Here is an 11,868-nt window from a genome sequence, read left to right as displayed (position 1 = left end):
CGGAGCATAAAATTCAAGAAACGAAGAAAAATAACTAAATGGTTTTACCCCGTTATTGTGTTTCAGGTGTGTGTGTGTGTGTGTGTGCTCTACCTGCAACATTCTCCACTGACGTGGACTTCTTCCAGATGGACGTTCCAACGGACGTCAGATTAGAAAAAACAGTTTATCAGGATTTGATCTGGAAAATAAACTTTGCATTTACGTTGAATGATGATTTAGGCTGGAGCCAATCCCAGCTGGGATTGGACAAGAGGCAGGGCCAGCCCGACCAATCACAGGGCTACATATAGAGACATCGCACCACTCACACAGTTCAGTCGTCAGCGAACCTGCTGATGGTTTTGGACTGAAGATGGAGAACCTGGAGAGAACCCACCCCCTCCTCCAAAGGACAGTTCTCCATTACTCTGAAGGTGGTCATCAAGTCTCCACATCTTGGGTCTCGGGATCTTCTGGACCTTCTTCCCCATCAGGAGGAGGGTGGAGTATCAGGGTGTAGTATATTACAGCCCAAGTACTCAGCATTGAAGTATTGGTATCGTGGAGTACTGCATCTTCATGAGAACATCCCCCTCTTCTCCGATGGGCTTTGGTGCACCTCCTCCTCCTCTTCCTCCACCTTCTCCTCTCCCTTCTTGTCCTCCCCATCCTCCTCCTTGCTCAGCAGTGGAATAAACAAGTGAACAAGGAGAACCTTCTCCGGATTCACAAAGGAGCTCTCTGCCCCCCAAATAAAACATGCATAATTACGTGCATGTCACACACACACACTCCTAATTACTGGAGAACAAAGAAGTCCCTTTGAAAGCCTGTTTGATTGACAGCTCATTGACCTGGAGCTGGACCTCCTTCTCTATTCTCTGACCAGAGACACCTGACTGGACCAGCACCAACCTTCTCCCCTTGTTCTCCGTGGAGTCCCCCTCCTGACGTGGGTCACCATGACCCAGCTAATTAAAGTTCTCCTTGAAAAGCCTCCTCACTTGAGGAACTTGGACCTCCCCTGGTTCCTCGGCCTCTTCCTCCTCCTTCAGAAAAACTTCTTTTCTTTCATCCATGGAGGAGCAGGAGCGGGTTTCTAAAGGTGCTTTGTGGTCCAGATGGGTTATGTTATCAGGCCTCCTAACTCCAGCGGCAGCGTTACCCTGGCAACCAGGAGAGCAAAGCCTCTGTGAGAAGGTCTGGTTCCCGTAAACAGAGCGGGAGGTTCTTTAAAAAGCCCAGGGTCTCCTCAGCTTTCCCTCAGAGAGCAGAGAAACAGGAGGAGCGGGCGACCTCCAACCGTCTGGAGATCTGGACATGACGGTGAATACACCGTCGCATCACCAGGCAGTGGTGGTCACCGGATTTGATTGACAGGCCGGGCTCCGGGTGGAGATGTTCCCCTTGGAGAACCTCGGCACTGCAGGGGGAGAACCCTCCATGCCGGTGGCCACCACCCTGCTTCTCCTGCTCCTGCTACTCCTGGTCCTCACCGCCTGGAGCCGGAGAAAGAGGTCCATCATTCCGGGTGAGTGAGCGCACATGATGTCTGCTGGGTTCTCTCCAGGTTCTACCACCTAGGCTCTCCACCGGTTCTCCTACCTGGGTTCTCTGTTTGTCCTCACCATGTTCTGCTACCTGGGTTTCTCCAGATTCTCTCCATTTTCTCCTTCCTGGTTTCTCCACATGTTCTCCTTCCAGGCTCCTCTGTTTTTCCTCTCCATGTTCTACCACCTGGGTTCTTTCCAGGTTCTCCTACCTGGGTTTCTCCAGATTCTTTGCATGTTCTCCTTCCTGGCTTTTCTGTTTGTCCTCTCCACATTCTCCCGCCCGGATCCTCTCCTGGTTCCTCCCACACTCCAAACCCCATCAGCAGGTCAGTTGAGGACCAAGTCATCTGGAGATGTGTGAGAGGGTGAATGTTTGGATGATTGACAGCCAAGCCCCACCTCCCAGTCCTCCGGAATTGGTTGCAGTGCCGCAGAAGGTGAGATGTTCCAACTCCCGCAGGTCCCTCCTTCCTGGCGGGCCTCGGCCCGGTTCTGTCTTACGCCCGATTCCTGTGGACCGGGATCGGGACCGCCAGCAACTACTACAACAACAGGTACGGCAGTATGGTGCGGGTGTGGATCGACGGCGAGGAGACCCTGGTCATCAGCAGGTAAGGTCCTGAGATGGCGCGGGTTCCTGTGCTGCGTGCGCGAGCCCAGGTGTGGGACGTGTCCTCCAGGTCCTCGGCGGTCTACCACGTCCTGAGGAGCCCCATCTACACGGCCAGGTTCGGCAGCCAGAGGGGGCTGGAGTGCATCGGCATGGAAGGGAGGGGCATCATCTTCAACAGCAACGTTCCTCTCTGGAAGAAGGTCAGGACCTACTTCTCCAAAGGTGAGCTTGAAGCTGCTCGTCCGTGACGGTTCATCCCCCTCCGGGAGCCCAGATGACCACCTCTGCTCATGCTAACATGCTAACCAACCACTTAGCGATCACTAACACGCCACCGCCAAGCTAACAACGTTGTTCCGCAGGAGCGAGGCAGAACGTTCCAGAACCTTTGTGTTCGCTGTGTTCCAGCGCTGACGGGCCCGGGCCTGCAGAGGACCGTTGAAATCTGCGAGAAGTCCACGGCCGAACATCTGGACAAGCTCCAGGAGGTGACCGACCCGTCCGGGCACGTGGACGCTCTCAACTTGCTGAGGACCATCGTGGTGGACGTCTCCAACAAGATGTTCCTCAGGGTTCCTCTGGATGGTCAGCCGCCCCGCCGTTCTCCACACGGAGGTAGCACGTTTCCATCCGCCGGAGGTGGATCTTCAGCCTCCCACGTCTGCTCTGCTCCTCCCGACCCAGGGAAGGACCTGCTGATGAAGATCCAGAGCTACTTTGAGACCTGGCAGACGGTCCTCATCAAGCCGGACATTTTCTTCAAGATCGGCTGGCTCTACAACAAGCACAAAAGAGCGGCGTAAGACCTTCTTGAAGAACCCCATGTTGTCATCTCACCAGCTGTCGTCCACCCGATCTTCTCCTTGTCCTTCACCCGCAGCCAGGAGCTACAAGACGCAATGGAGAACCTTCTGGAAGTGAAAAGGAAGAGGATCAATGAATCGGACAAGCTGGACCAGGAGCTGGACTTTGCCACGGAGCTCATCTTCGCCCAGGTTCTTCTTGGAGACCCTGCTTGTAGCTCCGCCCCCCGGACAGCGAGCTACCTTCTGATTGGTGTCACGTCTGTTGGCGTCACAGAACCGCGGAGAACTTTCGTCGGACGACGTGCGTCAGTGCGTGCTGGAGATGGTGATCGCGGCGCCCGACACGCTCTCCATCAGCCTGTTCTTCATGCTGATGCTGCTCAAGCAGAACCCCGAGGTGGAGCTGATGATAGTGCAGGAGATGAGCGAACACACAGGTGGGTTCCTGGGTCGTTTTCATGCTCCCCGTCCTGGGTTCTCTTGTGCTCTCTCTATGTTCTCCTCCCTGGATTCTCTCCAGGGTCTCCCGGTTCTCCATCCTCAGTTAGCAGGTTCACTGGAGAGCTGAAGGTGTCCAGATGTGAATGAGAGGGTAAATGGCTACATGATTGACAGGTGGCAGGCACAGGTTAAGCCCCGCCCCCTTCTCGTCAATATCAGGCGAAAACCGAGCCATGGACTACTCCCGCCTGAAGACCCTGGAGACCTTCATCAATGAGTCCCTGAGGTTCCACCCGGTGGTGGACTTTACCATGCGGAAGGTGCTGGAGGACGACTGGATCGACGGCGTCGGCGTCAGGAAGGGAACCAACATCATCCTGAACATCGGCCGGATGCACAAGACGGAGTTCTTTCCGGAGCCGGGGGACTTTAGCCTCCGCAACTTTGACCGAACAGTAAGTCCCCCGAGCCGGAGAAGATCTCCGGAAGCCCCGAATCTCCAGCGTTCCCCTCCTCTCACCAGGTGCCCAAGAGGTTCTTCCAGCCGTTTGGCTGCGGGCCGCGCTCCTGCGTGGGCAAACACATCGCCATGGTGATGATGAAGGCCATCCTGGGCACGCTGTTGTCGCGCTTCAGCGTGTGTCCTCGCCGCGGCTGCACGCTCAGCAGCATCCGGCAGACCAACGACCTGTCGCAGCAGCCGGTGGAGGACGAGCGCAGCCTCGCCATGACCTTCGTCCCAAGGACGCTGCCACAGCTACACCTGACCGACGATTAGATGCACTCTGTCACTGTCCTTTAGCATACCCGCTACGAGCTAACCTCCATTAGCACATGGAAAATAACCGGATTACATCACAGGAGCAAATTAGCTAGCAGGTTAGCCTACAGTGCAAGTCCAGACCACTAGGGGGACGACGGTCTCAATGGCTCCTGCTTTTCTTCTGTTTTACGTCACTTTAAATCCTTTTTTTTTGTGAGGTTGTGTTTGTGTGTGAGTGCATACCTGACAAGTCACCATGACAACAAACTGCATGCTAGCCAGGGGTACCGAATAAATCATCCAGAAGGGTTTTTGCCCCCCCCCCCCCCCCCCAAGGAATAATGACTCCAGTAAGCAGGTTGGTAGCAGGTGCGTTGGATTTATTCCTGGCTAGGGGTTCCTGCTCGAGGTGAGGACGGGGAGGCGGAAACCCGTCAGTAAAAAAAAAAAAAAAACAACAAACCTCTCCTGTAAGAATATAAATCCAATAAATACAGTTTCTCCAAATACAAAAATAGAATCGGATGAGAGTGCATAGACGGTCGGAGGAGACAGGGGGCGCCACCAAGCCATCTCCAGCGGTGACCGTCTCTACGACCCACCAACATCTCCAAGGGTTGCACGAGAAGTCAGTCATGGCACTTTTCCCTCTTCGTCCCGCAATATGTGTATGTGTATGTGTGTGTGTGTGTGTGTGTGTGTGTGTGTGTGTGTGTGTGTGTGTGTGTGTGTGAGGTGGCGCCAGGACCTTTTAATGGTTTTTAAGACATCAGAGAAATTGTGAAGCCCAAGCGGGAGGGGTTTAAAAGAAGGCGGGCTTCTGAGAGGGAGTGTCAGCTCAGGTACGAAGGGCCGGAGCCAATCACAGCGGACCCCTGGGGCCGGAGGCGGGGCTTACTATGGATAGGTCAGCTGTCAATCATTTGACCGTTCACACTTGGGGACAATTTAGAGGAGGAAGATGGAGAGAATGGAAAGAACCCAGGGAGAAGATGGAGACCCCAGCTAGGAGATGGAGACCACAGGGAGGAGAAGATGGAGAGAACCCACAGAGATCCCAGGTGAACCCTGGTCCAGCCCCTGTGACTGTGAGGTGACAGCCCACACCAGTGACCCAGCTGACTAACTCATAGCTAGTTAATCATCAGTTCACCCGCCCTTTTGTGAACTCCCTCCTCGGAGGATGAACCTTCCTATGTGGAGATCCTTCTTCAGTGCTCCTGCAGGGCCCTCTGACAGAGGTAGAGCAGGCAGTCAGGGAGGTCGGCGAGCGGCGAGCGAAGCCAGACCGCCAGCTGAGAGGCGTGTACACGGCAGTGCATCAAACATGGCTGACCCCCGAGCAGCTGGCACGCCACGATGGCCTCCGACCCTGCGGAGGAGCTTGGGTGAGGAGCAGGAGGAGGAGAAGAAGAAGAAGAAGATGAAGAAAGAAGAGGGAGGAGCTTACCGATGATCTCCACCACATGGAGGCGGAGCTTCGACGTCAGAAGGTCCAAGGTGGCCTCCAGAGGCTCCGGGGCTTCCAGGAGGAGCCTGAGGTTCTGCTTGGTGTCGTTGGAGAAGGTCAGCCACAAGGAGCCATACTCCTCAGTGGACAAGGGAAGCGGCCTGCCGTGCACGCGCACACATACGCACGCACGGACACATACACACACGTTAGCATCCGGTCCACCCCAGATGTGGTGTTGGTAATAGTGATGAAGGTGAGCACCTGATGAAGGAGGTCAGTGGGAGTCCGTACGTGAACTCCACAGTCTGGAGCTCCTCGTCATGCACGTGGAAGGAGGCTGCGCCGACCACATGCATGTGCGCTGAGGGCTTCGTCACCAGCAGGAAGTAGCGGCACACATGGACGCCACCGCTCTTCACATCATGCGCGCCGTCGGCGTCAAGGTCGGTCTTCACCTAAAGACACAAACACACATCTGGTCAGGTCCTGCGGCGGCGGCGGCGGCGGGGGCAGAGCTTCACCCGAGCCTCACCTGTGCCGCCCCGGGGAGGAAGCGCAGCGACAGCCGCCGCACATCCAACTCAGAGGGGTTGGCGGCGAACACCACGAGCACGACGGCGTCGTCCCTGCAAACGTGGCAGGCGGAGAGCTGCAAGCTGTGATTGGACCAGAGCGGGGTGATGTCAGAGCAGGGCGGGCCAATGCAGTCGGCGGGGAGGCGGGACTCCAGCGCGCCTGAGGCGCTGATGGCGGGGCGTCCGGTGACCCCGTTGGGAGACGGGGGCTCCGCGTCGTTGCCCGGCAACACTTCGTCCGCGACAGTCAGTAGGTCGTCGCACAGCAGGTTATCCGCGCTGTTGGGGATGGGGCTTGTGGAGAGGGGGGGTGGCGGTGCGGTGTCCTGACCTTTGACCTTCCTCCTGAACCTCTGCGACGTCGGCTCGGGTCGTCCGATCTGTTCCACAGGAGACAACCGGATTCAGGATTCCATCCTGGTCTTGTAGAACCCCCCCCCCATATAGTCTCACCAGGCTTGGTTGATCTTGGGATCCAAGGCCGACAAAGAACGAGGAGGCCGGCTGTTTCTTCTCCTGCTCCGGCGCCGTTTGGGGGGGCGGGCTCACCGGCGGCCCCTGCTGGACGGGAGCGGGGGGCTCCTCCTCCGGGGCGGGATCCCTCTGGGCCAGGTAGCCCTCCCTCCCCCATACTCGCTTCACACCGTCCAACCTCAGCGTGGAGGAGCTGCAAGGCGACATCGGCAAGCGGGATGTCAGAAACAGCCAATCGGAGACAGAGGTGGGTGTGCTCAGGGGGCGGGGCTTCATACCCGCCGCGGTGCGAGAGGTCGTTGCTGTCGCCCGACAGGCCGGAGCTGACGGACGGCAGCGGCGGCGACTGTCTGTCTGCCGATGTGCTGATGGGCAGGCTGTAGGGCTCCAGGTTCAGTGCTGACACACACACACACACACACACACTCAGAAACGGCACTTTCTCAGCAGGGTCTGAGGAGGACATGTCTCCGTCACCTTTGGCCTGGGCGAGCTCCTCCTGCCGCTGGAAGGGAGGCTTGTAGGGCGCGGCGCCGGACGCCAGCGCCTCCGACACAAAACCGTCCAGGAAGGAGAGTGAGGAATCCACCTAGAGGAGCGGACAGGAGCACTCACAGCTTCTCCAAGCCCCGGAGAACAGGGGGATTCATTTCTACAACACGTGTTTTGAACTTTCAAACGGGGGGAATTCCGGCTTCGTCTGGCGGCAACCTGATGGCGGAACCTGATAACCTCCGTCTATTAGGTTTCATTGTTTGATCACCATGGAAACGAGAGGATCTGTCGCTCTTTACCTCCGGGGGCTCCTGGCCGGCATCTGGAGGCAGCACCTTGGCGTGGAGGTCCGGGTGGAGGCTGAGGCACTGCAGCTCGTGGGCCCTCTGCCTCAGCACCGTGTCCATGGAGCTGCTGTAGGCCTCTGCCGCTTGGCGTGCTGCGGAGGCTCCGCCCCCAGCGCACAGCTTAGTCATGGCCATCAGCACCCAAGTCTTGGTGTCGGCGCTGGTGTGCTTGGCGGCGAGGAGCCGTGTCAGCAGGCTCAGGACGTCAGCCGGCTCCAACTCCGGGCTCAGACTCGAGTACTCGCCTAGAACCTGAGCGGAGACGGGATGTTCTTCATCACCGTGAGTCGAGGAGCTCCTCGTCCTCTTCCCGGTCCTCCTCGCACTCACCCAGCTGATGACCTGCAGGAAGCGCTGGGGCAGCCGGCCGGGGTCGCTGCGCAGCAGGGCCACCTGCGACTCCACGGCGTAGCGTCTCAGCCCGCGGTCCTCCTCGGTGCTGTCGAAGCCTGGACCACGGAGGGAACACCGCTCAGAAGATGTTCAGCCGGCGGATGGAGCAGCGGGGAGCGGCCTCACCTTCTGACAGCAGCCGCAGGAAGTTGCTGGGGATGTCGGGCGGCGTGGCGTCCCCTCCCTCGGCGAGCACCGTGTTCATGGTGTCGATGAACCAGCGGTTGTCTGGAGCATATCTACCACAGCTTCATAGGAAAGTCCCGAAAGTCTCCGATTCTCCTCCAGATAACCACCAAAGGTAAACACCGGATCTTCTCCGGCGAGAAGGATACTTCTCCGCCAGCTCGGCCACCTTCCCCACCAGGTTGATGCGGGTGTGGTCGTCCTGGCTGGTGCGCAGGCACTCCAGCATCTTCTCCACGATGACGCGCACGTTCTGGCCGTTGGTGATGCGGAAGAGCAGCTCCAGCGTCTGCGTGAAGATGGAGATATCAGGGCGGGCAATTCCGGAGGTCCGTCTCATCTTCAAACGTGTCAGTCCGTCCATCTCAGCTCGTTCCTCCACCATCTCCGTGACGTTGCAGCCCACACGAGCATCTCACCACCCTTTTTTAGGACATTCGGCGTTCCCCTGCTTTCTCGGGAAGGCCCCTCTCACCTCGTGCTTGATGATGAGGTCGGGGTGGTCCAGGCACTCGATGATGGTCACCTGATGCTGCAGCGCCAGCTTGGGATCCTGCTGGACCACGTAGGTGAGGGCCTTCAGGCCTGCGGGAACCCGGGTGATGCATTAATCTCCATGGTAACAGCCGCCACGCCCCCAAAACGCTCGAAGACCTCACCGATGTACTTGAGGTTGATCTTCGGCGACAGCACGAAGTTGCCGATGCACTTGGCCGCCTTCTCCAACAGGTGGGCCTTGGGGTGGATGGTGTACACACACCTCACACACTCGTAGAGGATCGCTGGAAAGGAGACACGTTTGGACGGGAGACCTTCCACAGGAGAACGGTCGGGGAACCCCTCGTACCGTAGGTGATGTTGTGGTTCATCTCGGCTCTCCGCAGGGACTCGTCCAGGACGTCGTACATGATCTCGCTCGTGCTGCCACACACACACACACACACACACACACACACACACACACACACACACATTTAGAGGAGGTAGAATCCAGACACGGTTGATCTGGTGAAGATGACGGACCTCTGGTCGTCCCTCCCCAGCAGGGCCAGGATTCTGAGGAGCTGCATCTGCAGCCAGGGCGCGGGGACACTGTGGTAGTTGTAGTCCATGGGCAGCTTCCCCGCCACCACCTGCTTCAGGATGGTCACGAAGCTGGAGGCCAGGTCCTTGTAGCCCTCAGGGTTCTCCTGGAGGATGGGGGCGGGGTTTACATCAGAGAGATGGTTGCCATCCTTCATTCGGAGCAGGAGCTGAGACACCCACCTGGATCATCTGCAGGTAGATGTGCAAGGAGGCCGTCATGACCCCCGGGTCCTTGTCGCACAAAGCCTTGCGGAACTTGTTGTGGATGTGCTGGACCTGGTTGGGTGCGATCAGGTAGAACTTGTAAAGAGCCAGAACGGCTTTCCGCCGGATGATCTCCCTGTAAAGGAACCCCGGAGGGGACACGTCTCCATTATCTCCTCCGTCTCCAACCACACCTTCGGGAAGGGGAGCGGAGGAGGCTTCTCTTACTTTGGATGGGTGAGCTTCTCCTCCACTACAGGGAGGATAGCAGGTATCATGTCTTTGGGGAACATCTGGCTGACCACGGTCAGAGCCATGCAGACTTCAATGAGGTTTGTGCTCTGGAGATCCTGCAAAGAAACACAGACACACGTTGATCACCTGTCTTGTCTCTTCAAGGCTGAGATGGTCCTCTAATGACCCTCTGCACTTCCACGTTCTCCCTTCTTTTCTAAACTGCTGTGGAGTTTGACAGTGGGGGAGGAGGCCGGGGCTTAAACCTGGCCAGCTGTTAATCACAGGGCCAGACATGGAGACATCCCACCATTCACCTTCTTGCTCACACCGACAGACAAGGAACCCGCTGACTGTTTCAGGAAAGGAGAACCCAGGCAGGAGAACATGCAGAGAACCCAGGGTGGTGAGACCCTGGCTGTGAGGAACAACACTGACCACGGCATCTGTCACCATCATCATTCATACGGTTGGATCAGCAAAACGGGGCTCTGACCTTCAAGACAGTGTTGACCAGGAGAAGGAGAAGCTCGTGGCTTTCGTTGAGAAACAGGGAGACAGACAGGTAGCCTGTGGAGCACAGGAAGACAGGCAGGACTCATTGGGGTTCCACTCCCCAGGTAGGTGAAGTTGAAGGGCACCGCAAAGAAATAGGCAGAAGCACATACCGACTCTCTTCTCCCAGGCAGTGCCCTGCTGGGCCAGTTTGATGGCGTGGATGTAGCAGAAGGCAGCATCATAGCCCAACATCTCGCAGTAGACAGCCCTCACCATCAGCTCCCTCATTTGCCTCTGAGGGACCCACACACAAAGACACACACCTCAGTAACATCTGGGTTACTCATGCTGTTTGACACGTCTGTTTTTTGTGATAGAAAGCAGAAGGTCCAAACCATGGAGGTGCTGGGTGAGGACACCTGGGCTTTGATGGAGGCCAGCTCTCGCTCAATGAGTTTCTCCTCCTCCTACGGAGCGGAAACACACGCTGTGATAACAAGCATATCCATATCAGAGCTCGAATCGATAACACCAATCTCGTTCATCTGGACAAAGGAGTGTCTTGAATGAGACTCCGCACAGACAGCGTCACCTTCTCCTCAAGCCAAGGAAAGATTCAACCCGCAAATGTGGCTTCCTAATTTCTGAACCTTTGCAGCTGGAACAGTTTGAACGAGGGAGACTGAGGACGAGATCCATCATTGCTTATTTCTCCTGAAGAAACCACACAGAATCTCCAAAATCATCCAAACTGCACTATTAATCCAGAAAGAGAGCCTGAGACCAAACATCGGACTGAATAGCCGTAGCTCTATTCAGAAGGAGGCACCTGACAGGTGGAGTCAGAAGGGCAAAACCAGTGTTTGTCCTCAATTATGTATTTTACTTACACGTATTTTCACTTGCCAGATTACTAGATAGGTCTCTGGCTGTATTCCTTACTGTCACCTGGTTCCTTTACCTTATTGAGACGGTAAATATAACTTTAGTGTCTCCACTGAGCTAGCAGAACTAGCTAGCATTAGCAAGCTAACACCGGGAACGCAGCGGTGGCGGGTCTTCGTCGATTCACTTCTGGTCTTCAGAGGAAGCGAAACTCACATGTTTAGAGGTCAGCTCGGTGATGCCTCGGATCAGGCTCCCCAGCTTCGAGGTGGCGGTCAACTTCGCGGACCCCGGTTGCGGGTCCAGAGACAGGAGGCTCGGCAGGGCTGTTAGGGTTTTCTCCACGACGTCGCTCATCTTAGCGGCGGTCAGCGGGCCACCGGACGACCGGACTCGCTACAAGCCGGGCTCCGCGGGCCGTCTGCCCATCCCTGTCCCGCCGCCCCACGGATATCCAGTCGGGGTGACGCGTTAGACACTTAAAAAGTCCAGGAAAGGCAAAACGCTAACTCGCCAGGTGGACATTGTTTTGGTTGCGCTGCCCTGACTCAGGACTTGTCGTCACGTCCGTTTCCGATTCAAAAAATCTTTATTGACACACACAAATGCGCCGGCTCGGCCTGCGCATGCGCAGTCTACCCACGGTGGCATGTATTTATATCAGAGTTCATCCAGACCACACTCATACATTCGGGATAAATACCACTTGCCCTGCGGTCAGGTGGGCTGAAGCCTATTCCCAGGTGCACCCTGGACCATTAGTCGTAAAACCATTCACTCTGTCATTCCCACGACATTTAGACTGAGAACTGTTCACCATCACATTCACATACATTCATTCACACCATGTAAACGTCACATCATCCGCCCGTTCATTCAC

At 56.6% G+C, this 11,868-nt stretch overlaps 2 protein-coding genes across 3 annotated transcripts; one reads left to right on the top strand and one right to left on the bottom strand.

The window, feature by feature from the left end:
• Nucleotides 1-1,242: 1,242 nt before the first annotated feature.
• On the top strand, nt 1,243-4,675 carry cyp19a1b (cytochrome P450, family 19, subfamily A, polypeptide 1b). 2 transcript variants are annotated; one of them, XM_086162875.1, is made up of 9 exons: nt 1,243-1,513; nt 1,996-2,146; nt 2,216-2,370; nt 2,557-2,733; nt 2,833-2,947; nt 3,029-3,143; nt 3,229-3,391; nt 3,615-3,850; nt 3,919-4,675. In XM_086162875.1, exons 1-9 carry the CDS (start codon nt 1,381-1,383, stop codon nt 4,171-4,173), a joined length of 1,500 nt encoding a protein of 499 aa, XP_086019001.1. In that variant the 5' UTR covers nt 1,243-1,380; the 3' UTR covers nt 4,174-4,675. The 2 variants fall into 2 exon arrangements, with proteins under 2 accessions (XP_086019001.1, XP_086019000.1); XM_086162874.1 differs by having other exon boundaries at nt 1,264-1,513; nt 2,557-2,947.
• Nucleotides 4,518-11,553, bottom strand: ap4e1 (adaptor related protein complex 4 subunit epsilon 1). The gene is made up of 21 exons (XM_086162845.1): nt 11,205-11,553; nt 10,499-10,570; nt 10,274-10,397; nt 10,102-10,175; nt 9,600-9,721; nt 9,348-9,507; nt 9,105-9,271; nt 8,929-9,002; nt 8,741-8,863; nt 8,557-8,666; nt 8,231-8,370; nt 8,022-8,134; nt 7,833-7,951; nt 7,455-7,754; nt 7,138-7,249; nt 6,939-7,059; nt 6,640-6,853; nt 6,144-6,566; nt 5,873-6,066; nt 5,609-5,769; nt 4,518-5,530 (listed from the first exon to the last, which is right to left on the bottom strand). Exons 1-21 carry the CDS (start codon nt 11,343-11,345, stop codon nt 5,370-5,372), a joined length of 3,225 nt encoding a protein of 1,074 aa, XP_086018971.1. The 5' UTR covers nt 11,346-11,553; the 3' UTR covers nt 4,518-5,369.
• Nucleotides 11,554-11,868: the final 315 nt, after the last annotated feature.

Source organism: Fistularia commersonii, chromosome 17, assembly GCF_037954325.1.
Source record: "Fistularia commersonii isolate RoL2024-O1a breed Wild chromosome 17, RoL_Fcom_v1.0, whole genome shotgun sequence".
Lineage (NCBI taxonomy): Eukaryota > Metazoa > Chordata > Actinopteri > Syngnathiformes > Fistulariidae > Fistularia > Fistularia commersonii.
The sequence above is the reverse complement of the archived record's forward strand: the minus strand, read 5'-3'. Positions and strand labels throughout refer to the sequence as shown.